The 26447-nt window shown below is 35.8% G+C and overlaps 1 protein-coding gene and 1 long non-coding RNA gene across 4 annotated transcripts in view; both read left to right on the forward strand.

Annotated features, from left to right (window-relative positions):
• The first annotated feature begins 166 nt into the window (after positions 1 to 166).
• On the forward strand, positions 167 to 26186 carry LOC135692224 (cyclin-F). 3 transcript variants are annotated; one of them, XR_016144547.1, is made up of 17 exons: positions 167 to 293; positions 871 to 1091; positions 1894 to 2000; positions 2287 to 2360; positions 3426 to 3631; positions 4754 to 5068; positions 5703 to 5779; positions 6823 to 6987; positions 8168 to 8257; positions 8805 to 8895; positions 9989 to 10059; positions 12429 to 12490; positions 13433 to 13520; positions 13855 to 13914; positions 15627 to 17240; positions 25117 to 25339; positions 26065 to 26186. XR_016144547.1 is itself a non-coding variant. In XM_065210299.2 (15 exons), the coding sequence occupies exons 1-15, from the start codon at positions 284 to 286 to the stop codon at positions 16378 to 16380; spliced, it is 2391 nt and encodes a 796-aa protein (XP_065066371.1). In that variant the 5' UTR covers positions 167 to 283; the 3' UTR covers positions 16381 to 17591. The 3 variants fall into 3 exon arrangements, 2 of the variants coding, with proteins under 2 accessions (XP_065066371.1, XP_088968396.1); XM_065210299.2 differs by lacking the exons at positions 25117 to 25339; positions 26065 to 26186 and having other exon boundaries at positions 15627 to 17591; XM_089112270.1 differs by lacking the exons at positions 25117 to 25339; positions 26065 to 26186 and having other exon boundaries at positions 3429 to 3631; positions 15627 to 17591.
• LOC148958613 (uncharacterized) overlaps positions 26062 to 26447 on the forward strand; it is a 47545-nt gene continuing 47159 nt past the window's right edge. Inside the window, exon 1 of the long non-coding RNA XR_016144549.1 lies at positions 26062 to 26186. This is a non-coding gene — a long non-coding RNA (uncharacterized LOC148958613). The remainder of the gene's footprint in view (positions 26187 to 26447) is intronic.

The raw sequence follows: 26447 nt of genomic DNA on the forward strand, positions 1-26447 counted from the left end.
AATTCAGTGAGTGCCAGTTGCGGGATATGCGAAGGAGCATATTTCTTCGAATGCTGGCTCCAACACAACAACAAATCTTGCAACAACAGCAACAATATAAAGGATCTCGCATTCTGATTGGTTGAATGGATATGAAATTGACCAATGATGTATTGGCCGAATGTATCAGTTATGGAAGAACAGAACACGAGCTTCGATAGTGAACCTTCGTGGAATGTGGCGCTTTTAGCCTTATAATCAATCTAGAAGCTCCAACTATAGTTTAGATTTGATTATTCGTAGGATGGGCAGAGGTGAGTTTTGTACTTGTTGAATCTTGCGCTTTGTTAAGTTTTATTGAGCAACGTCCCATATTTTTTGTGTATTGCAAGTGGCATACAACTGGCCTAAAAATGGTGAAGTGCGCGCCCTGCGTTAGTTTAAATGATATGTGCACGTGCAAACTCTTCGAATATATATCTATCTTCAGCAGGATTTAAAAAATGAAACAAATCAGCAAGTTCGGCTATCCGGTAAGAGCTAACAATTTTTGTAAAGATAGATCAACTAAAAGAGCAATGGGAAATCGGAAAACGGTTTGCACCATTTCTAATTGGCCCAAAACAAGAAAAGCCAAGATACGATCGAGGGGATCCGGTTTTTTATATTGGAGGACGAGATGTATAAGTAAATATTTTTACACTCTTTTGATAATGCTCGATGCCCTTAAAAATGTTTGGGATTTAGTACATGTTATATGTCAATCAACCATATTGTGCTTTTCTGGTTTACACCCACCCCCTGTCTTCCCAGATCTGCTTTTCCCTACCCAGCCGCCTCGGCTACTTTAGATACCTATGAATAACGTTGTTGCTATACTTCTATCTGCAGTCCGAATGGAGAGGCAGTATGGTAGTCTTGTTGTTAAAAGAAGAAGAAGGAGAAGGCAAAGCCTGGAGCTCACAAAGGAGTGTTGCCAATGCAGATCAAGAGTCAGAACGGCAAAGAAAATTTCCCCAAAGAAAGACACAAGATTTGCTGATTTGCCAGAGGAGATTATCTTGAATATTATTTCATACCTTTCTCTGAAAGACCTTCTTTCCATTAGTCAGGTACCAGGCTGTTTAGAATCTTGAATAAATTTAATTTTTGTCACCTCATTTCTTTGATTCAATTTTTTTTACTGGAGTTTTATATAATGATAATCTCAGTAATGACCTGATTTAATGAAATGTTGTGGTAAACTTACTTAGTTGCACTAAGGCTTGCTCCCAAAGCCTCACACTTGAAACCAGGTCCTACAATGGCTTACTCTAGTATATACAATCCAAGAAAATGGATTTTATTAAGGACTGGGAATCAGAAGCATGAATTTGGGAAGTGTTTCTTTTATAAGAACATTTTGCTTCAGTTTCTACCTGGAATTTTTTATTTTTTTCGCATATTTCTAGTCCCACATGTTCTTTACTTTGTTTCTTATTTTTGTAAAGGAATTTCCAATGCATAGTAGTGTCTTGGCATAACATGTGCTTGATAATAAAATTCTATTTTGCTTATTACTTTTTGTTTTCCATTGCTGTTCTTATCATTATTTAACTTTTGCTAGTATTTTATTTCTTGAGAAAATTAAATTTTAGCCTGACTTGTTTCTTTTGTTATTCTTATTTTTTGGGCAAATCTCAGCCTGATGTTTTTTGTAAGAGTTGTTTTATAAAAAATGTGTGTTTTAAACCAGCTGTTATGCTTGCATTTAGTGTAAACTGAGTCAACCCGTTTTAAAAATTTGCTTGTAAATGTATTTTCATCAATCTATTTTGCATGTTTTGTTTGTATAATAATGTTTGTATTTTGTTTGTACTTAAATAAACATTTTTAAGCAATTCAGATGAATAATCAACTTTTAAATTTTGATAGGTTTCCAAATACTATCACAATATAATTGACCAGTCTCCTGTTACATGGGCTAAAGTTTCATTTCAATCAAAGTGGCCAAATTCAAAAAGCCTTAAAACTTTTGAAAGGTAAATGATTATATCATCTAATTTTCTACTCAAATATATTGCCTTGCTTAATTATCCTTTATCTTTGAATTGATTCTATATATATCTAAAATCAGGATTTCACTCAAACCTCTCCTACAAATCCTATCTTCGCAGAATAACATCAGCAGCCTCTCCTTTTTGATTTATCCTAACAAGAGGTTTCTATACATTAAAGGCAGCAACTTGAGTAATAATTCTCAAATTTTTATACTGTAATGTCTTATTCATGTATATATTGTTGTCATATTTACATTATTTTTTCCAGAGCTGCTGAGAGTGGAAATATTGAATGTCTTGCAAAACTTGCTTTTGTTTCATTGTATATTTATAATTTTAAAGGTAAATATTGTACTTATTCTTTCTAGGGATTGATATTGTTATAAAAAATCCATAAAACAAGAACCTATGTGCACTGAATTTAAATGTTAGACTGTTCAGTTGGTTATCAGTTTGGAGCCATGACCTGAGTTGTCTACTGGTGAATTGCACTTTGACTTTATGTAAATTGAATTATTCAAGGAGGGGGGCTTATTCAAGGGAAGGGGCTTATTTCAAAGTTTAGTATTTTTCCTCAAAGGTCAACATAAAAACGACATAATTTTCTCAATTAATTAAATTTGAAAATTGCAAATAGGCCATTGTCCTGTGAGGGCTTTCTTAAAATAACATATTATTCTGCAATTATGCTTATTTGCAAAAATGATTTCTTAGGTGGGGGCTTATTTGAGCATGAGGACTTATTCAAGCGTGAGGACTTATTCAAGCGTGAGGACTTATTCAAGCTTGAGGACTTATTCAAGCTTGAGGACTTATTCAAGCTTGAGGACTTATTCAAGCTTGAGGACTTATTCAAGCTTGAGGACTTATTCAAGCTTGAGGACTTATTCAAGCTTGAGGACTTATTCAAGCGTGAGGACTTATTCAAGCGTGAGGACTTATTCAAGCTTGAGGACTTATTCAAGCTTGAGGACTTATTCAAGCTTGAGGACTTATTCAAGCTTGAGGACTTATTCAAGCTTGAGGACTTATTCAAGCTTGAGGACTTATTCAAGCTTGAGGACTTATTCAAGCGTGAGGACTTATTCAAGCTTGAGGACTTATTCAAGCTTGAGGACTTATTCAAGCGTGGGGGCTTGTTCGAGGATTTAAAGTATATAATATCTTTTTTGCAAAATATTTTTAAGTATTTTGGTTTATTCAAGATATATATACATGCTTTCCCGAATATGGCATACTCTATATATATGAACTTGTGGGTCATTTTTTCTTTGAGTTAGATATCCTTAGATTGTGCTTTTCTTTATTAACTCTAAGGCCCTTTGGATTGTATGGTAAACACAAGTTTTTATTTGTTTTATACATATATATTTCATACTGAAACTCTATCTTTTGGTATTTTTATAGCAGGTGTGAGAAAATGTATAAAGACGTCTTTAGAAAATGCAACCAAAGCTGTAAACTACTTCACTAGAATTGATGAAATAATTGCACCAGAGCTTCCTGTCACTTGGATGTTTATAAGACCTCCTTGGGCATACCCAGGTGGAGTTAGAAAATGCCTGAAGGAATGCATGTTGATCAAGATAGAAGAGGGTTGCAACTCAGATGAGGTCAGTAGCCAACTGTCTTTTATTGCCACTTGTAAGATATTTTCAGTAGTCAATATTGCCACTTTTATAGTATTCTTATATGGTCAGGTACCACTTAAACAGCTAACCATCAGAATTAAAGTAAGCCCCTGGTTAATTTCTATTGTGTTTAAAACTGGGGAATTTTTTTGTATTTTATTTTTGTGAGATGCAGACACTCTTGTTATACGCTCTTTATACAACTGAGGTACCTTAGAAGGCTTTCAGTTTGATAAAAAAAATTTAAGAAATTAGGTTCCCTATGTTGAAAACAGCTTGAATTCAATGTCTATATAAAAAGTTAAATTCTTTATATATATAAATTCTAAGGAACCAACAGTACATAGATGATGATTGTCTTTTGAAACAAAGAGTTATAATGCTTGGTAAACACAGTTTTGGCAGCAAAGTGATTTAGGGTTTTTTGGGAAACATCCTTGAATACATATAGATAGAGTTGAAGGGCAAGTCCTTTCCCTGGATAAGCCCCCTCCCTAGAACTACAAACTGTCAATAAGCCCCCCCCCCTTGAGTAAGCACCTACTTCTATCGTAAATCTTCCAGTTGGCTCCCCTCAATTTGTTGATTTTTGTCATCTGAGGTTGCCTTTGGTGTTTTATTGAATTATCACAAAAATTCATATTTTTGGTAATAATGAATTGAAACTTAAAAAAGAATTTCCTACTAAAATATATGAGGTCTTTTAATAATGTCTTCTTGATGTCTATTGTAATTTTTAAAAGCCCCCCTTGTGTAAGTCCCCCGCCGAATAACCCTCCATCCAAAAATTTCAAAAATACATTAGACCCCAGGGGGCTATTTCGGGAATTTTTGGTATACATTATGAAAATATTTTTGCTAGAAAAAACAAACAAACAAGGGCTACAAAAACATTCTTCTGCAAAGCGTTTTTTGTTAGTTTATACTTTCTACTCACAGACAATAAATGTTGAGTTTGCTTTTATGGGGCTGAGGGGAAAAGAAGCCAGACTGTCAAGATGCTCAAATTTTTGTTTATACAAAAATTTGGTATTTCTGTTGTCATTGCAGCAGTTGTAATGGCTTTTAGTTTTTTTCATTTGTGTATGTATTTTTTATAAACAGGCAACCAGGCCAGCTCTATACAATGTTGGAAGGACTTACCTTTTAAAAGAAAATACCCTGGACGAAAAGTCACAAGAGTTTTTCACAAAGGCAGCTAATATGGGATGCTCATTTTCCAAGTGGGAACTTTATAAAGACCGAATTGCAAAGATCAGCAATGATGACGATGCTGGTGTGAAGTTAGAAAATATGCGACAACTGCAAGACATTGCATCTAAAGGTCATTTTGATGCCACTATTGAATTGTGTAAGGAGTATGCTCAACACCAGTATGGAGATGCAAACAGGAAAACAGCAGTGGCTTATTTCAGAAAGGTATATATCGTTTTGAATTATATTTTTTTATGTTCTTAGAGCACACCTGAGGGCTGATTACAATTAGGTAAGAAATTGTTTGATGTGGAGACGAAAGTTAGACTTGATCTTGCAAAAGTCCTGTTATACATGTAGAATAAAAGTAAAACAGTTATTCGTCAAAATATGGAACAGTAGAGAAAACATGCTTAAAATTCTAAATTATCCAGCTTAGGTCATGTGATGAAGTAAATTCACTTCAGACATTTCAAGGTAATAAATCCATTTTTGGCATTTCATATTTACCCATTTGCCCTTAGAAGGCCAAAACAAAGGGAAGATGAATAGGAAGAAACGTTCAACCACAGCATATCCCACATTTTTGAAATTATCATTTTGAATAGATGTTCTTTTCATCTGTCACCCTCTTACAAAAGATATGTTTCCAAAGACATCGAAATTGCACTTTGTCTCTCTCTCTCTCTCTCTCTCTCTCTCTCTCTCTCTCTCTCTCTCTCTCTCTCTCTCTGCTATCTGCTATCTGCTATCTGCAAGTCGCTCTTATGTTGTATCAAATAGTGTGTTAACTATATATACATTTTTTGTAAGGCTCTATTCCACCCTTTGTAACCGTAGAGTTGTAACTTTCCCCAAGGTAATGCAACAGTGCAGTCCATCGAATGTTCACAGGATGACAATAACAACAAACTCGACCATCAATGAAAATATGAGGTATGCTGAATTTCATTCCAAATAATCTTTTTGTGGTACAGAGTTTAAAAATGTCTTCAAAAAGCAAACATTTTTGAACTTACTTGAGCTTTTCGTCTGACACACTTCAGAATATAAAACGTCAGTCTACGCTAGGAATTTTATATACTCAGTTGTGGATCGAAATAGGCCAACGAGCAGCGCGAGCACATCAGAAACGCAACATCAACAGTCATGTGCTCGCGTTTCTATTTCTATTTCCTAGCGTAGAGTTTTCGATCTATGTTCTGACGTTTTATTCTCTGGAGCGTGTCAGACGAAAAGCTAGAGTATGTTCTAAAATGTTTGCTTTTTTCAAAGCCATTTTTAAATTTCATTCTCTTGCATTTTAGAATTTTTGTCAAGTCAAGGACCTAATCCTTTAGAATTTGCCACCTGACGATTTTTTTTATTCAAAGTTTTGCTCATAAATGCGAAACAATACATAATAACATTTTGTAATCTTGTTATGGAGACGGACCTAGATTCCTTTTGTTTAAGACTATTATTCTATCTACTTGTCTGAAACAATGAGAAAATGCATCATATACACATACGCATTAGGGTAAACAGGCTTATGGACAGAACTTACCTTTCGTTGCATTCACAGCATTCAATCAAATTCAATTAAATTTTATTCGTATACTACGGCATTACAATACTATATCTATTCTGTACTAGACACGACCCAAGAAGAGTACGTACTTATCGAAAATGGGCTGTTTACAAAGTCTAGTGAAAAATAACAGTAATTATAATAACAGAATCAAGGTTGCTTGTATACTTTATAAACTGGAACAAATAATATAGCTTCTCGTAGGTAATAGATCATTTTTCACTATTTGCGTGACACCCTTTTCTCTAAGTTTTCATCATATTTTGAATCGAGACTGGCTTGTTCCTATTAGAGACACGCATTTTCCCACCACAGAATATATTGTACAATGTGAAACTGATATCATCGATTACAACTATGTGTCATTATTGCTTTGAGGTTAATTTGAAGCGTTGTTCACTTGTTAAAGGTGTATTCTGGTCAACTGGATGCACGAAGTCTGTGACGTCAAAAGCATAGATTCAGAGGCATTGCACATGGCAGTGGATTGCCTGGACAGGTATCTGCTAAGAAGGACAGTCACGCGAAAACAGCTTCAGTTGATAGGAATTTCATGCGTTGTGCTAGCCTCAAAGTAAGTATTTACATCATACTAATGTAAGTTTACTTATCAGAACAAAAGTGCGAGCAAAGGCTATTGTCTGCATTTGACTTTTCTCTGACTTCCCCCCAGAAGATTGTTAAAGGTTACAAATTTTTTGGCGGTACGAAATTGATTTTAAGAAAGCAAAAATTTTACAACATACTAAAAGCTTTTTCGAGTGACGCTCCTCTTAAACTACCATCAATTGGTTACACTTCCTTGCGACTCGAAAGTAAGATTAAACAAGCCATCACATAATGTTTCTTTGCTGTCAATCCTCGAATTGTTTACATCACAAGGAGAGCCCTTCCATCCATTTAAAAGTATTGCGTTCCTACCACCCAAAAGAGTTACATTGTTTATAAATTTTCATGCCAGTGTAGGACGCAAAACCTAAAGATTGGGGGATTGGATAAAACAGCATGTTCCTTCCAACATAAGAAACAAAACTATTCCTAAAAGAAAACAGCCTCCTCGATCATGTAGGTCTAGAAACACCATTGAAACAAGTGATTCTGCCATCGGTCAACATCTTTTAGATAACACAGATGGTGCCAAAGACTACATAAGAACAGGATGGAAAATGTATACCCATTTGTGGATCGAAATAGGCCGATCAGAAACGCGAGCACATGACTGTTGAGGTTGACATATCAGTGACGCTTGCCTATTGAGAATGTTACCAATGGAGTATTAAGGTGAAAACGAACTCCTTTTGTCTACACAATAGCGGTTTTTTCGTGCTTATGCGGACAGATTCCAAAACTGCTAGATGGAACGACAATCGGGCTTTACCAATAATCCGAAACATGTCGCCACTATAGTTTTTTGCACAATCTGGGTTTTCCAGTAAATGCTGCCCGATAGCGGAATTGCATGTTTTAGTTGTACTTTTAGATCTGCAGAACCGAGGTGGCTGTTCTCTTTGGGGATGAGTTTTGTTTCTGATACTGGACGAAACATGTTTGCTTTTTTCAAAGTCACGTTTAAAGGCTAGATCATACAATAGACATAAAGATGTTCCCTTTTTTAATTTTTTAATTTAAACCAAAATTCTCTCGATGGCAGGGGGCAAGGAGGGGTTGGCTGAAAATTAACGTTATTTATCAATGCGTTTCAGTTGAGATTCTTCTTTAATGCTTATAAATTCTATGTGCTTGTTCTTTAACAGGGCATTCTCTAACTGTTCATCTAGTCTTCTAACAATAAGAGAGTCTGCATGGCTAACGGACAGCACGTATGAATACAATGAAGTTGTGAGGTGCATAACCAGTTTTCGTTTCTTTTAGTACGAATAGCATTCAGGGCCACAAATCGACCTTATAACGTATCATGGTAATTCATGCATATTTCTATACGGGGTAATGCCTTATCTGTACAAGGAAGTACTGTTATCAACAAAAGCGCAGATATTATATATACCTCGAATTTACATTCAAGTATCTAGATACGTAGGCACCAAAGAAAGGATATAGAATGACAAGGGGGGGCTAAAACCGTATAAAAGAATGCTTTACTGGTTGTTTATGGAAGTGTTGCAAAAAATGGGGAACTAAAGCCCCCCCCCCAGCCACCCTGCTCCGCGGTGCCTGGAAATAGATGCGGTTTAATATTTCTCCGTTAGTTTAATTGTATTGTTCTTTTTTACTTTGAAGCCAGTCATAATGAGAATGCTGTATGCTCTAATTTGGCCATTGACATTGTTTGACATTGGGTCATTGATTTTACGTTGATGTTTGTAGTTTATATTTCTTGTATTTTTTTTGAAATTTTTTTAGGTTTTTCAATCGTTTCTCTTGACATTTCAGAATGCTTGCTGAGATTATTGGTGCGCTTTCTGGCCAGCTTGTAAGAATGAACACGAATCATTATGGGGAGATAATGAGCACGTTAGCAAAGGTTTGTTTTATTTCTGTTTAAGCGCTTTTTGGTGATTGCCTGCGATTGGTTGATTTCAATTGAATGATTGATGTCGACTGAATGATTGATGTCGATTGATTGCTTCGCTTGGCGAATGCTTCGCTTTGGCGATTGATAACTTCGCTTGGCGAATGCTAAGCGAAGACGAGAAGAGACTGTACGACAGTAAAACAAAACATAAATGGTATCCTGGGTCATACCAAAATAGATCAAATCCATGTAGTAATTACTAGAAATCATTCACTTTTCCATCAAAAGACAATTTTTCAGAGTTTAATGATTTAGTTAATCTTTTTTAAATTACTCATTAATTTTTCTGATCTTGTTGTCGTGGAAGATTGTCGTAAAGTAACTTCGGTCATTTCAAACATCAAACATCTATTCTGAGTGGAAAATGATGCAAAGCAAAGGAAAAGAGCTTTTCGTTTGTTTAGAGGAGGTTGAGCAATTCTGAAAAATTATTTGGCTCGAACATCAGAGGGAGCAATGAACAAATTTTGAGTAAACCGGTTCGCGGGTTTGAAAGTATAGAGAAAAGCTCAAGGGGAATGCAAAATCATATAGAAAAGTAGATATGTCATGATTTTTCGTCCAGATTATAAAATCGTCTGCGTTTATTGTAAAAACCTTGCAAAAGATCTCCTCTGTATATAGAACTGGGTGTTTCCTTTACTCATTGTCCAAGTCAAGCATTTTTAACATAGCTTATCTCTAGGCAGTGTGTTCCAAAGTTATCCTCAAGTGTTCCAGAAAGCTCGATCTATTTAAACATCCCTGAATTTCTCTATTATTGACATATTTAATTTAATCTAAAAATCTTGCGTCCTATGAGACTAATTTCAAGATAATTTTTAATGAATTTGTTATTACAAGGATTAATATTGCAGGACAAGTAGTTTTCCTGACAGGGACATCCCAAGAAAGAGCATAACAGTTTTCTAAAAAGAGAGTTTCCACGTTCTCGATTATGGACATATATATTATGCTCTCGTTTTTACATTGACTCGAATTCTAGCACCGCCTATTCAAACCTGAATTATTTGGTAAATTTCTTTCCTTTCTTTTCCTTCAGCTTGATGAATACAACAAGTACTTCTTAAATTATGTACTGGACTCATCTTTGCAATTCTGCGACTTTGGAAGGTAAATATCTTTTCCTGTTTTTCATGCATGGGTTTTGAATGCATCATAGACGTTTTAAGGTTTGTTTCGGAGACACCTTCATGAGCAACATGATGCACCCGACCCGTGCTACTTGAACGAAAACCATTTATTTGTATGTCTTTATCTGATGCTTTCGTTTGTTTCATTTTAATCACGTTCAATTCTCCAGTTCATGCAAATGTTTCCAAAGTGATTTGATTGAACTTGTTTTCAATTGTCAACCAAAATTGATATTCCTTGGCCTACAAGACTTCTTAATTGCAAATGTCGAAGCAATACTGTAGTGACGTCATCTTATAATGCATTTTTCTTTTGCGGTCATCAAAACGGTTTATATGGATAAGAAATGTATTTTTCGAAAATCTAACATACTTGTCGAAAACTAATGATTTTAGCCAACTAAAAATTTAGTCTTTAATTGTTAAATGCTGCCTGTCCGAGTAGTCACCTATCGCATTAAAAAGTAATAGCTCCAACTGTAATCTAACTGACCTTTGCTGAAAAATAATCTGAAAATAAATGGTTTTGTAGTCAAGACTTAATTCAGTCTAATTCGATTAAAGTTCTTTTGCGTCTAAAATTTCTGAAGCCGCTTTCATTAAGAAAAGAGAATAACTTCACTGTTGTATAAAGAAGATCAAATCCTTTTATTGCAAAAAAACAGATAAATGAAAAACTCTTATTAGCAGGGCAGTTAAATTGCCGTTAAGAGTATGGATATAATGCAAGAAATATATTTTGTCTATAAAGTCAATAACAGCAAAAACAAAATGCAGAAACTTGAATGTTTAGTAGAGTAAATTTTTAATATTATTTTTGTCTGAAAAAGACGGGAAATGTTTGAAGAAGTTGGTTAATCGTCTAAGATTAAGATTATGTTCACTTTTTATATGTTTTTGGCATTAGTCCGTTGCGAACTATCTGAAAATGTCTGTATGTCTTTTAAGTAAGAAGAAGGGTGGAAAGGTTGGGCAAATCTCTATTTGTTGTTCTGCCCATGAGTAACATAGTGAATAGTGTTTGTTCTTGTTCAGCCTCATCTAAACGAATAATTTTTTCTTGAACTTAAAATTGTTGTTTGCTCGTGTCAGGTTTGCTCGTGTCAAGTTTGCTCGTGTTGCTTGGCAAATTTTTACGTGATAAGTGTACATGTTCAAAAACTGACATGTCAGTTTTTGAGCAAGAACTAGTTTTTACAGAGATGCCCACATCGATACCTGGATTCGTCGTTCAGTTCTCCAACCAAGTTGCTTGCTGACCCTTGAGCTTGTCCGCGATGATGGCTTGTCTATCACCGAACCCATTTTTATCTGCTATCTTTTGAGTGTTTTTCTTTCAATTGTGATCCACGGATTACAATAAAACATGATTTATTAGGCTTGGTAAAGTTTTCTGAAATTCTCGAAAGATTAAATTACTGATCTTAGAATCTTTTGGAGTACAGAAAGGGGTCATACAATCCCATTTCTGAGATAAGAGACAAAAATTCTTTTTCTTATTTATATATGTCTAGAATCAGCTGTCACTTTAGTTAAAAAGTAAATCGTTGCTAAAACTAACCAAAGAAATCCTCAAATATCATTGATAACTTCATGTTTGAATTTTTTATTAGTTAAGTAATATTTAGGTTTTTTTGCATCAAAATTAAACAAAACTCCATCAAATTAGATCCGCACTAATTTTACGAAACAGTAATAACAATCTTTTGGTGGTACAAAACTTGAAAATGGCTTTGAAAAAAGCAAACATTTGAGTAAACTAAAGCTTTTCGTCTGACACTCTTTAGCGTTCAAAACTACAGAACATAGATCGAAAGGTCTACGCTAGGAAATATATATACCCAGTTGTGGATCGAAATAGGCCAATCAGAAGCGCGAGCACATGACTGTTGAGGTTGACAAATCAGTGCCGCTTGCCTATTGAGAATGTTACCAATAGAGTCCTAAGGTGAAAACGAACTCCTTTTGTCTACACAATAGCGGCTTTTTCGTGCTTATGTAGATAGATTCCAAAACTGCTAGGTGGAACGACGATCGGGCTTTACCAATAATCCGAATCCATTATAGTTTTTTGCACAATCTGGGTCTTCCAGTAAATGCTGCCCGATAGCGGAATTGCATATTTTAGTTGTACTTTTAGATCTGCAGAACCGAGGTGGCTGTTCTCTTTGGGGATGAGTTTTGTTTCTGATACTGGACGGAACATGTTTGCTTTTTTCAAAGTCACGTTTAAAGGCTAGGAAAATATCATACAATAGACATGCTGCCCGATAGCAGAATCGCATTTTTTTGTACAATGTGGTTTATTTATTCAGCTTCTGCTGATTAATTGCCCCTATTCTTTTGAAGATTCAAGCCATCACTCATTGCTGCTGCTGCGACAATGCTTACAAATATTGTAAATGGGTCAGGTAATTGCCTCTCTGTTCGTCTTGGCGATTTTATCTGATGGTTTTCTATCTTACCATTATTTCTAATCATTTCTATTTAATTTGAATTTATTCCCATATTTCCACCATCACAGAGAGAGTTTTCATTACAGGCGCTTGTAACAGAAATCGCTGATAATGGCTGCCTTGGATAAGCCTTTATAATCATAAAACGTTTTTAGGGGCGTCCCCTTATTACATATGAACGGTGTAGGGAGTTCCATGGAAGCCGAAAAACCCGAAAAGGGGTGCCTAGAGGTTGAGAATGAAATTCGCATACTTTTTAATTATGCACTTTCATTCAACAATCAAGGGGTGAAAGTTTATCTGGAGATAATAATATGATGACAATGTTTAGACAGGGTAACCTCTTCAACACACGGAGTTCTGTTATCAACGAGGGCCCTGATCGCATCGCAGATAATCAGCGCATTTCAATATTATCCTTCAACCTTAACCTAAAAGTTCGCGCAACTTCTTCATAAGCTTGTGCACGGGGAAGATTTCTTGGAAATCAGAATCTTTTGGCTTAGCGAGTGCGACCAGGGCCTTCTTGAAATATTTTGGCGTGATTTGTTGGAGATACAAGAAAAGTTTTCTCCCTAAATAAGAGTATCTAATTGTGTAAAAAGGCCATGTCGCATGTTATGTTATGTGAATAAAAGCTAATGAAAGACATTTGCCCTCTCTCTGGCTCCCTGCAAAGGACTGCATCATTATACCAGTTATCCTGGGAAGATACTGTTGCTGTGACGTCATTTGCGATATTTTCGTATCTTTATCATTGTTTGCATTACTTTTTACTTCTTGCATTTGTCCCTCCCTTTCTCTATGTCGTTTAAGGCCTTTTTATTATTTTTTTCCTTTTGTCTTGAATAGGATAAGATTGAGCCCTCTAACTGCAGGTAACTCTTCTTTTATTAGCTGATATCTGGCCTGATTACATGATGGAATTCACTGGTTATCAAGTTAAGGATCTTGCCAACTGTGTTGGACTTTTGCTTTCAAGATGGTAAGTATGCAACCCTTTGTAAATCTCCAACCTGTAATCATCATTACTGCATTTTTGTTTATCATTCGCGATGTTATTTTTCATATTCCTTCAAAAGGGCAAATAATTACTCTATAAGATAGATCAAATTTTTCCAATGCTTAAATTCTTAGTTAGTTCTTGCTTTAATTCAAACATGTTTCGGTCCCCCAACAAAAGTCCGGATGACCTAACATCAACTTTTTATTCGCAACCTTATAACTATCTAAAGATTCGTTTTACCGTTTGCCGAGATCATACTCTCTGCCGCTCCGTCATTTTGTTTCAAAACATTACAATGGTCTTTATTATTTAGTCTGTTGGATAAGTCTGTGGTTGTTGATGGGGAACATCAAATTTCTGGTGCAAGAGATAGGTGAGTGTGCGCGTTATTTGGTCCAGTTTAATAACTCAACCACATTTAACCTCTATAAAAAGCGTTAAAGACTCATTGCTAGCAATGAGCCATTGCGCTACGCAAGCATCCCATAATGCATTTTCAGACAGTCTGAAATCAATTATGGTTAATCAGTAGAAGTTTACTGCCATTGTTTGGATTGTTGCCTGGATAATTTGTACCCTCGCAAAGGCTCATTGTTAGCATCGACTCTTTAAATAGCTTCCTTGTCATAAATGCAAGATCCTCTCTATTTTTAGCCGAGTAGATATGAACCTAATTTTCTTCTTAACTACAAAAAGATGATAACATATCTTAACTGCCCTTTCCCTTTATCTTAAACCAAGTTTGTTACGGACTTTATTGTTGTTAGTGTTATCTGTACGCTCCAAGAGTTTTCAAAGTGCGAAGTGCCAAGGAAGAACAGTTCCACTGCTAATTCGGTATCACAAACCAACAAACATTTAGTGGTACGTTCATCTGAAAACGTTATGCAGGGATAGTCATTGATTAAGCTTTTATTACCATGAATTATAGTGAGGAGATCTTTGGAAACATCCACAAGAATTCTTTCTTTGCAAGTGTATAAACATTTCGCAGTTTGCAATCCTTCAATGATTTATAATTTAGTTAATCTGAATTGATAAACGTTTTTTGTTTCTCAAAGACTAAGTGTCGTAAACAGTGCTGTTTTCCTTGAAATATCTGAACATGTTGAATTTCGAATCAAGTCTTTATCCTATTTATGACATCAATTTAAAGGGTTATTAAGAACCTAATTATATTTATATGATGGTTAACAAATCAGATGATGAAATTATTAATATTATTCAGTGCAACGAGCCTCTTTATAATTCATTTCAGAGTAAGAAACTCCTTGCCATGTATGTTGGTTACAAGCAGTTAAAGACCTACAGATTTGCCTAAAGTTTCAGGATTCGAGAAATTTGGTTTAAGCCAGGCTGGATTAATCAATCTGTTAACCTAGGAAGTCATTGTCTCCAGGCCGATAAGACCTTAAGCAATGATTTTATGAGGGAATAAAGCCATCTGCTATTTCTCAAACCATGAGTAATTTTCGGTCTGTACAAGATTTATCCTGTGGATTAGTGTACCCCGCACAGCATCCACTCTCGCTTTGAATCCTAAAGATGGCAGTGTGATATTGTAGTGTAGGACATGTCATTTTCCATCTACCAATCAGTTCCTTGCAGTTGAGTTTACCTAAGCCATAATTTTCCGTTCCTAGAAGTTACGAAACTTCTGAGATGATCCAAAAAATTTCCGTGGTTTTTCAGTTTGAGAATAACGAGAACGAATTATTCTTGACATTATATTTTCAAACATCGTTGTTTGTGGCCTATATGCAGACTGTTTGACTTCTCTTTGGAAGCGTCTCCTCGCAGACCACAAGTGAAAACATTGTTTGGGCATTATAGAAGCGTCTGGTGTTTGTTGACGCTAGGCCTTAACTCGAAATCGCGAATCTCAAATCTGTATTTTTGCGTGATAAGTTCATTGTCGGTAAAAGCTTCTTGGCAAAACCTTAAATGTTTATTTTCAGAAAGTAGATTTTAAGGAGATTGGCCAATACCAATAGACGAGAAACCTGGATATCCCAAGAAGGAAATTTCGCAATACAACTTGAGGCATGAAAATTACTTTATCAGCTTCCTTTTAATTTTTTCTAGGTACTCCAGTCCAAAGTTCATGGAAGTTGCAAAGCGACCCATACCGGACCTGACTGCTGTGCGTGCGTTTATCGAAGATCTTGAGCCAAGACTTTGTTGTACACAGGAAAACAACTTCTTGATTTTTCATTTTAAGGAAGAGAAAAACGTATTGGACCCAATAGGTAATTTTTCAGCTAGCAGTAGCTTTCTATGTGGTTACGACGGAGATGAGGAAGATAATCAGTCACAATCTACCGCCGATATTAGTCTGTTGAGCGTTAAAGACCAACATAGGCCATCGCTAGATGATTTCGTTCCAGAGGCCTTCTCCGAAGAGACAAACAAGTACAGTCCTAGAGAGAGTGACCTTGAATATGAATCTAGTCTTGGAGTTCGTAAAATAGAATCGGACGGTTGTGTATGTAGCCCTGTCAAAAAAGGTTTTTACGGAAGTGAAAACAAGGAAATCGCAATGGAAAAACTCTCCGCTGTCTTCAGCTCTGCCTGCTCATGTTCAGCGGCGGTGTCGAGTAAGTTACGCAACGCAGAGATAAGGAAAAGACCGCCAGTTGCTAAAGGCAAATACGCCATTCGCCTCAGATCATCAACCAAGAAAGGCAGGTCGACAGCAAACGAATTTGACGAGAACTCTGACCGTGAACGGCGTAAAAGGCCGGCAAATTGGCCTATGCTTAAGGGCACAGAGCTCAAGGGATCACTTAGGCCGAAAGTTGATCGCAAAAATGGGAGCAAAGAGCCTTGGAGGTATTAGAGAAAGTTGCATTTGGAAAAATGGTGCAAATCATGTCCAGAAAGCATTCGTGCTTCAATGAACAAGTTAAGTTCTTTTCTAGCAAGAAAATGCAAGGCTTGGGACATAATCTGGTCTAAATTTTAATGATGTATTTTAAGCTAAACAAAAAAGGCAGAAAAATCTGTGCAAAAGAACTTTAAAAGACGCTCCGTTCAAATACATATTAGCACTGCTTTCTTCAAAGAAAATTTTTTATGTACATTTCTATTTCATCAATGAGCGAAAAAAACGTAAGCTCTTAGGAAGAAGCAGTTTTTACCTTACAAACATGTTAATTGTAAACAGTAATATATGTCTGTCTTTACTATAGTATAAGCTGAATAATGATTCGCCTGATCTGTAAATTGTCATCTCAAAAAAAGATTGATATTTGTATCATTTGTAGTGTGCTTACTTTGTTTGTTTGTAGTAGATGTTATTCGCTGCTTGTAAATCATTTGTTTAACTACAATAGCTTTGCCTAGTCTTGTTGTCCTTCGATAGAAGTTGGAGTTGTTGCCATTTTTTAGGCGCAGTACAATAATCCCTAGAGATATGCCAGCCAGATACGTTCACTAGAGATGTGCCAGGCGGATGTTTTCATAACTGAATTCCCCAATGACATTCCCTAGCGACTTTGCCAGAACGTTTCAACAGATGATTGAAACTCAATGTTCCCTTTATATTCGTGCAGGCGTCCAACTCAAGGCTTAAAAGTAGGCCCGTCTCTTTTGCAAGGGCTTCTCTCTTATTAAAAGAATCTCTGAGCCATCATTTGAAAAGGTTCCTGTCTCTGCAGACAGAGGAAGTTTCTGACGAACCCACTCCATAGTCCCAAGGTTAGTGGAAATAGTTTTGAGAGCTCTAGAGCACGTGCATTTATACTTCGTTGATTTTCATCCACCCTACATCAAAACAATATTGTCATTTCGTTTAGTGTTACCCTTAGTGTTTTTATCTTATATCTTTTTAGCTACCTCGTCTTCTTCATTTTTAAGTCTATGGTTCATTTACTTGTAATAAATCGTCGCGGTCTTGCATCTGCATCAAGAAACTTTTTAGGTCCAAGTTTGGAAACTTTGTATATTTGTATATTGTTCATAGAAAAAGCTTGTTCTGCTTACTTCGCTTGAAATTTAAGTATCCTGTTTTTGTAAATTCATATTTATAATAAACCTATAACAACGTGAGCTAGTTTTCATCGTTTACTCGTTTCCCTCGAAGGAGTCAGTTTGGCAATAGGTTGAAGCTCAACAGAAAGGCCTGCCCAATATAAGAGCTCGAATGACATCCTTTCTCGTCCGTGAGGGCTACACTTTTGCTTGTCAAAATTTAATGTATAGTCTCTGTTGCTGAAAACGTTTTAACTTATTACAATATTTTTTCCTTTGTTGACATCCGTTCGTTCATCTGGCATGTGTTGTGGCACTTTAAGGAAGCAACCTGAGATTGCTTCTTAAAAAATTTCGAGAAAAGAAATGTTTTTTAAATTTAAGGTGTTTAATGGTCTCGGAGAGTGCTGTTGAGCTCTATTCTTTGAAAATGCGGGTATTGGTGTGCACAACTGTCCGTTTCCCAAAGGAACTAAGAAATTTTGAAGGGTGCTTGGGGGATCATCTCCATATTTTCTGTCAAAATGTTTGAATGAGATCTTGGTAGATAAACTTGCTTCGTCAAAATCATTGAATATCAGAATAAAATTAATTCATTTACCGAGCTATCGTGCAATATTTGAGTCAAGTGAAAATGCTGAATAGAAAAGAAAGTACTTTAAATGGATATTAAAAATTGTGTGGGTAGGGTAAGGTGAAGTCGGAAGGGATTGAGCAGTGTATTGTATATTTTTAGATATGTTTTGACTGCTTATTTAATTTTATGCTAGTTTTTGTGTTATTTTGGAAGCATGGTCCATTGTGAACCAGAATTGCTCGATGGGTTATCATGCCTAAATAAATGAAATGAAATAACTGCAAAATATATTAAAGCGTTATTTATGTGGAGTATTCATAGGTGATAGTGTGAAGTATATTGTCCTCCTTCACAAATATAGCTGCAATTCTTCCTTATCTTTATTTATTATATAATACCGTTCCCAAAAACAGCCAATTGTCAATGACTCGAATTTAATCGCGAAATTGTTTCGGAATTATCAAAAGTACGAACTAACTACATAAAATAGGCTGAGGAATTTTTTCAGTAATAAAATTTGATCATCTTTTTATTGAAATGTTGGAGTTGCATGAAGGCTAAAGAGTGGTATATTTATGACTGTATTTAAATACATTTTTGGAATTTTTAGATAGTTTAATCTGAATATGAAATGAAATAGCTTTACATGCGAGGAAGTAGCCGAATCTAACATAACACTTGCTCATACACCAAATAAAATATTTGTCAATTACTTTACTTTAGAGATAAATACTCCAAGAAATTATAATTATATTTAAGCCTTCCTGGATAGGTTTTCTGTCACCCTGTCCACTGTAGGCCATTCTTTGTAAAGGCTGTACAATGCCTGCCAAAAGTACTTGGAGCACCCAGCAATTTGCATTGCATTTCTCATATTTCATTTCTTTTCCAAAAAAATTACTACTTCCGCCCCTTTCCCCCCAGAACATGTTGATAATTTAAAGAACTATAATAAAGGAAGGGCAAAAGAATCATAGTAAACCAACATTGTTCTGTAGGGGAGAGGGGGATGATTGATTTTGGCCTTGGAAAATGACGTCAGTGTTCCAAGACTTTTGGCAGGCATTGTAGTTACCAAGGTGCCAGTCAAAAGACGGTATATCGACTTAGATATTGGAATTAATCAGTAGCACCATAATTATTGCCGAAAATGGAGCCTGTGTGCGTCATTATCAGTGGGTCCAGGAATAATCAATTCACCAATGAATCTGGATATTAGATTTTGAATCATCGAGGGTAAACGTTGTTTCATATATTTAAGGTCACCCATGAATTTTCAAACTTTTGAATGTTGCTACTGTTGAAAATAGTATCTGCTAATTTTATTGCGAAAATCTGGTTAAACGATTAAAAAACAATGGGCTATGGAACGAGTTTGACCAAATTAATTAATTACCAAACCTCAGATTGATTAACTTTTCACGTTCAACAGAAATATAAATTGTTATGTTTGCAAATAAAGAATAAGAAGGTGATTATGAAGGTGAGGTAAGGTGAGTCGGTTAATTTGAAATATTAAAGCCTCTTGCGCAACCGGCATGCTTTGCGACTATTATTCAAAAACTGGCCTGATATCGTACTCCATGAAAATACAAAACAAAGTCAATTTCTCCTCGCGTGAAAAGATAGCTACCGCTAAAACATGTCGGTTACTCGAGAGCCTAAGTACACAATGATGATTAACTTGAAGCTTTTTCACTTTGTGACATTTCAAATGCACTGCGCAAAGCTGGGATGCATGATCAAAGATATAACTCTCGTTCCGGAATTCCAGGACAAGGCCTACCATAAGGAATTTGTGTCTCATGAGCGTGCGCAGTGAGACTGCTTGATCAGCGACAAATTCAAAATATCAAATAACAAAATATTCAAAATCTCGTTCCTTCATCGTTGACAAATGTATTTTATAAAAATTTTCTAAGCAAATGGCTAGAGATGAAAAAATGTCTCAGAAATCAAGTTGGAATTTTGAGCATGGCACCATTATTTCTTTTGTTAGTGACCGTCATGTTTTCTGGCCTCTTATCTTTTCAATGACAGGAATGATTCTCTTTTGGCAGCTTGTATGTAGGCCCATCTGTGCTAGCTTTTTAATACTTTTGGAAATTTTAACACTTTCTTTTTCTTAAAAATTCGTAAACACGAGGTGTTTAATCTTAACATTAAAGGTTTTCTTATAAGAGATGAGTTTGAATATTACTTCAAATATCAATCCGATGTGGAAAAGACGAGCTGTCTTGTAGCATTATTTTGCAAAAACTACCAACATTGCTAAATAGCTTGTATCTACAGCTATATTTATGTTCTTGCATTTACAGACAGAAAAGAGTGCTGTGCAAGATAGTCGTGGTAATACAGATGCTCAAATGACAGAACTTCATTGGCACGAAAAAATTTAATCTCTCCAAAAAATACATTTGAATTAGTATTTTCATTGCAAATAATACTCCTTAAACCTAGTCGCTTCCATTTTCCCTGAATAGGAGATACCAATTTTACAAAGGATGGCTGTGCAGATGGCTATTTCTGGGAATATGTAGCAATTTAGGGTGAATTAACTTATTCAATGGAAAAAGTAGATCCCACTTGAGTCAAATGTCATCCTTCACATTCTAGTTTTTAACGCTATAAAAGTACATCGACGGTGCACAATGATTTTTCCACTTGAATCTGGTGTCGGTTGAAGCAGTGGGCTGGAGGACTAAGCCCCCAAGTTGGAGAAAGAGCTATTGTTTGGTCATATTCTATGTCACAATTTGTAGCTTTAGCCACCCCCCCCCCTTCCCCTTTGGGTTTCCTTTCCCAACATCCCTCCAGGACAGGACGGTTGTTTTTGAGATCATTCGACAAATATGAAAATATGGCTGTTAGTTATTGCTGATGGGAAGAATGAATAAAAGTACATAAAAGCCGTGTACTTATGCGAAAAAAGTAAATGAATTTCGTTCTCATTATATTGATACTTTAACTTGATTTCCAGAAGGCAAACCCAGTTGTTTTCTTTGCTTTTTTTCATTTATTGAATTTCAAAAAATTAAAAGGTTCAGAAATTTTCGCTTTAATGCTGTCTACGGCAATGAATGTTTTAGCCGTTTGATAAAAAAACCCAGCGAGTTTTTGATCTTCTAAACTTGGTCACTGTTGAGATAGTTCAGAATCCTTTTTTGTTGACTGAAATTTTAAAATCTTTCATCGAAATGTCGAATAAACGCAACTTTTTCTGAGTTTTAATGTGTGAAAGATATAAATGCTAATAATTTAATTATAACGGTAGATATCTAGTGATTCTTCTTCTGCTATTTTGAACAAAATTTTGGAGAAATATTGGAATACAGTACAGACAGCTGGTGCTTCTCGAGTCCTTTAAGGTTTTCACTGCGACAAATTATGGATTTTGCGTGCATAATTTATTGTAATCGTGCATTCTTGCACAAGCGAAAAATTAATTATAATTAATAATTGGGTGCTGACTAGGTTATCTTCCCGATATGGCTCGGCAATACATATAAGAGCTGCTTTTCGGTACTTAAAATAAGGTTAAAGCCGCCAGTTTATTGAGAGGTCATAAGGATATCTTGCTTGACAATGAAACTATGAAAACAGGATCTAAGCCAGCGACTGTTTGCAAATAGGAACTCAAGCCCTTAAGAGATGAGCAGAACGTTTGGATTTCTTCTTCCATGTATTTCCGCCTTCATAAAAGTTTTATTGCAGACGGGGGGGATAGAAGAATGGCTTTAAATACACCAACTTGTTGAGTCTTTAAACCATGTAACTTACCTGAAATTCATCATAACTGAAAATAAAAGAAAAATTATAGAAAACAAGCGAGGCAAAGACTGTTTATGATGCAAGAGGAAGGCAATCTTTTGCGAAACATCTTTTGATTTTCCATTTTTCTGGAAAAGCTGAGTTATAAGGAAGTTGACAGCAGAAAAGTATTATAGCCGGGAGCATAATGCGATAAGGAGAAAAAAGGGCTCCATCTCTCTTTTGGTCAGAAGGCCAGTACTCTCAGGTTCTTTCTTAATACAACTTATTGATGGATATTCTTGGCTGGTCTTGTTGCCTCTTCAAGCGCTATTCCTGCTGGTCTTTCGTGGGGTAGTCGCATTAGATGTCCAAGCTTTGACAAACGTCTTTTTCTATCGCTTTTCTCCGCGGCTCAACCTCGGTCACTTTGTAGAGTTTTTCTCTTTATATGATTATTGGGTATAAAATATTCCGGGTTTATCGGAGTTTTCTACGCGCAAAGCATTGATTTTGTTTTCCATGGCAAAGAATAAAATTAAATATGCAAGCCAAGCAAAAAACTGAATATGAAAACGAGGCTGTAATGATTATGGCGGGAGGTTCGAGTTATTAGAAGCTCTTCTCTGTTACAAGTCAACGACATAGAAAACAAGGCCGAGATGACATTTAAAGGTGCCAAAAAGCTTGTGCATGTCTTTGTGTTTGATCTAGAAACACACGGTCTTTCAGCAAGATCACCTGGGATCAGGACAAAAAAGGGTAAAGTAAAGGACCCTTCAAAACATTAGGTTCAATTTGGACTGACTCTTTAGGACGGCTATGGGGATACAAAATTATACGTTTCCTTTGGTTGGTTGTTGGTTAATTGGCGATACTGATAGTAGGGAAATCACCATTAGTTGGAAAATTGTACCAAAAGAGTTAATTGGAAACCAAGATATTGCCAAACTACTATCCTGGACTTCGGAAGAGAAACTAAAACTTTTGAGCGTGTGCAAAGCTATCTTACACCAGATTTGAATTTTTGCCTTGCGTGGGGGTTTTTGCACACACATAAGCCAAATAAAAGCAAACATGTGAAGGATATTTTTATCATTTCTGGGAGTAAAATACACATGGGGCAGGATGATCTAATTTATTACCCTGCACAAAGTTTTCAAACTTTGAGCAGATTTTGGATTACGGAAACTATTCTTATCTGGTTGGGTCCTGGTTGGTTCTTATTTTTAGGAATTTCGTTTATCTTTGCTATATTGTTTTTATCACCACTAATGATGCTACTAATGTTTTTCTCTGAAATGTATACCCAAAAGTTACATTCTGTGTTTTTATGGTAATTAGTCGCAGCGGCACAAAATCTATCTGTGCTATTTGCAAATGCGCAATTTTCATGGACATGAAACAGATTCCCCCGCGCATCTTTCAAAGATTCCAATGTGGTCTTAGCAGCCTTAAAGGTGACCTGGAGGATCCAAATAATATCAAGATAAATAATTAAACCATGAAACCTGCAACCTCACCATCAAACCAGGTAACAAATTGGATTAGTTACAATTCAAGTGTGTAAGGAAGTCAGTCATCTTCCAACCTTGTCTCTTTGCTTTCAGATAGAGGGATGTTGAATAACTTTTCATTATCTTCTGAAAATTTTAAAATTTTGCATAACATGCTAAAAGAAGAATGTCAGTACAACTCATCTGAGGAAGAGGACATACACCAGAGAGATATCTGGCATGGACTAACAAATTCCCAGTTTATTTTTTTTACTGGTGTACATCTGGTTTGAAGCTTACATGGATTCCACCCTGGCACGAGACTCCCCATTCTTATTGTAAGAATAATGAGCTGCTAGTTACAAATGTTTTGTACAAATCTCAATGCTATGATAGAGACTAACAGGCTGAATCTAGAGCCTATTTCCTGAATCAGGGCAGAGTGTCAAGGAGATAATTTTTTAGGACAAACATTTGTGTCAGAGCAGTGCTTTGATTTATTTTGATGCTCCATTTTGGTTTTTCTAGTCTCAAAAGCTCAATTCTCAGTGAATATATGATCATTATTACATAGTCATTCTTAATATTATTCCATATGAAGAATGAAAAGAGCTCAAATCTAGATAGGTGTGGTTGAGATTTTGCAGTAACTTCACATTGAACTGAACATAGGCGAAAATTTACCTGGTTTTGGTTTATAGAACAGGATGTTTTCAGTTGCTTTCTAACAAACAGTTTCAATAGTTGCCTGGTGATCCCATCAGACATGAAACTCTGAGTAGAAACTCAAAACCATCCTGTTCTATACCTTAAAAGTGTGCACACTCTGCCTAGATGGTGTCAAACACTAAATTAAAGACCAGTAAACAGTAATTTTTATAGACCAAAAGTTATGATAATCAAACCTTTTACTTTAAGAGAAGTAAATGCATTCACATTTGATTGCTTAATATAACATATTTCCCAAAACCTTTCATTTTCTTGGTAATGAAAATAAGAATTTACTTTTATGATGAAATGGGCTAATAAACTGGCAACTAATTTTTTGATGCCAATAGACAAATAGTGCAACTGAACACTCTTTGCCTGAATTTCTATAGTTTCTTGCTATTTGAAACCAAAATCTAATTCTGCACTCTTACAGTTGCATCTCTAAGCAATGCATGGTATTCCAGACAATTCAGAGGCGGATCCAGAGTGAGTTCCTTGGTGCACAGAACTCAGTCAGTTTTCCAACATATAGCTAAAAATAGTGTTGCCTGAAAGAAGTGATATTTAAACTAAAAAAGTGAAACCTAGTAATTATAACATTTATCGCAGTCTCTTCAAAATCTTAAAATTGCAAGTTTGATGTAATTCGTTCGCCCTTTTCTTTCCTTCTTCTCTGTCGTGATTTTAAAACGATTTTCCAGACGCTGTGGAGGACAACAGCAGTCAATCCTAGAACTCGGAAATAAACTTTTTGTGCCTCGGAAGTGAATGAATTGAAACAATGAAATTTTTGTTTGGAACACGGATGGAACTCAGTCAAAACAGCATCTGGAACTCGGAAATGTTACCATATTCATAAGAGAGCTGTACAATAGCCAGTAGTTGATTGGCTACCTATTATTCCTGGTCTGTTGTAGAACCGCAAAACTTTAAATTCGAAATGGCGACTGCAGATGTCTTATTTTCACGAACATCGCAGCATTCTAGCAGATTATTAAGCGTTTGAGATAAAACCATTTCGTTAATTTAATTTTCCAGGAGTATTAACTACCTTTATTTTAAATTGCAGTCGTTGATGGCAAGGGAGACCTATAGTTAGACGGAACACCATATTTTGAAAAATAGGCTGGTGTCTACGTAAGCAAAATAACAAACTGCGAGCAAAACAAAATGGAAAAACTTTGCTGTGGCATCCAAGACAAACAAGCGGGTATTTAGAAAGGGAGCGGGTTGCAAAAAATCTTCACAGAGGCACAGGTTTCTGTCGGAAAGAACTCTATAATCTAGATTAAGTGAGTGGATAGTACCTACCCCTCCCCCTGGTACCAAAATGCATAAATATGAATAATAATGTTGTCTTATGCACAATTATCAATGCATTACCTGAAAGACCCTAGCCTTGACCTGGAACTCAGTCAGATTTTTTGCTGGATCCGCCCCTGCAATTTGAGTTGAAGCAAGGGGGAAATTATCAGCAATGTTTCTTCTGAATGATTTCATTTAAAACCTTCACGATGATCAAATCAATTGTAAAGAATCTGCTCAATTCTTTCAATTTTTCCTCCTTTTCTAAGTGATGTGAAGTCCCAAGATGAGGATGTACTATAAGATTTGATAAACTAATGGCATAGTCAGTTTTATCCATCGTTTTTGGATGCTGCAGTAACTGAGTGATGTTGTGTATACAATGCAAGCTGCTTTTTAAAGAATTGTGCCCTGCTATTAGAAAAACTAACTGAGTAACACAAGGGGCTGTCCATTATTTTTGCATGAATTTTATCAGTTGAAACATCTGCAACAGATCATTTGAGAGGAAAGACTGTCTCTGGCTATCATTGAAAACCTTAATTCACCTGAAGTGGTACAAATTTCAATGCTATGATAGAAACTACCAGGCTGAATCTAGGGCTTATTTCCTGAATCAGGGCAGAGTGTCAAGGAGATATTTTTTTAGGACAAAAATTTGTGACAGAGCAGTGCTTTGATTAATTTTGATGCTCCATTTTGGTTTTTCTAGTCTCAAAAGCTCAGTAGTTGCTGACAAGCAGAGCATGGCTGTGATGGGCATTGTATTATGATATGACATTCATTCTTTGTCAAGATGCAGAAATAGATGGATAATGACAACATAAATAGCAGGCATATTGAAAACATTTGAGCTATTTCAATATCAAAATCAAATTCTGGCAACTTCTATGCCAAAAAGTACATCCACAAATCTGATTGTTTTGACAAATGGTTCCTTTTTCTTATGCTTCATTTTTCCTGCTTTCTCAATCTGCTCTGTGATCTGCTCATTCTGTTTGCTTGCTCATTTTCACAAGAAACCAGTTTTAAAGCAGACAAAATTTTCATTTCCAGTGTCATGTAGTGATATTTGAAAAGCTGTTGAGGGTGACG

Source organism: Rhopilema esculentum, chromosome 13 (assembly GCF_057945365.1).
Source record: "Rhopilema esculentum isolate cy_ngs chromosome 13, ASM5794536v1, whole genome shotgun sequence".
NCBI lineage: Eukaryota > Metazoa > Cnidaria > Scyphozoa > Rhizostomeae > Rhizostomatidae > Rhopilema > Rhopilema esculentum.

Bases quoted from the DNA above. Each gene is read 5' to 3' on its own strand.
- LOC135692224 (XM_065210299.2), top strand. The intron at 1,092-1,893 runs GTACCAGGCTGT...AAATTTTGATAG, and splicing joins ACCTTCTTTCCATTAGTCAG to GTTTCCAAATACTATCACAA. The intron at 10,060-12,428 runs GTAAATATCTTT...ATTCTTTTGAAG, and splicing joins CAATTCTGCGACTTTGGAAG to ATTCAAGCCATCACTCATTG.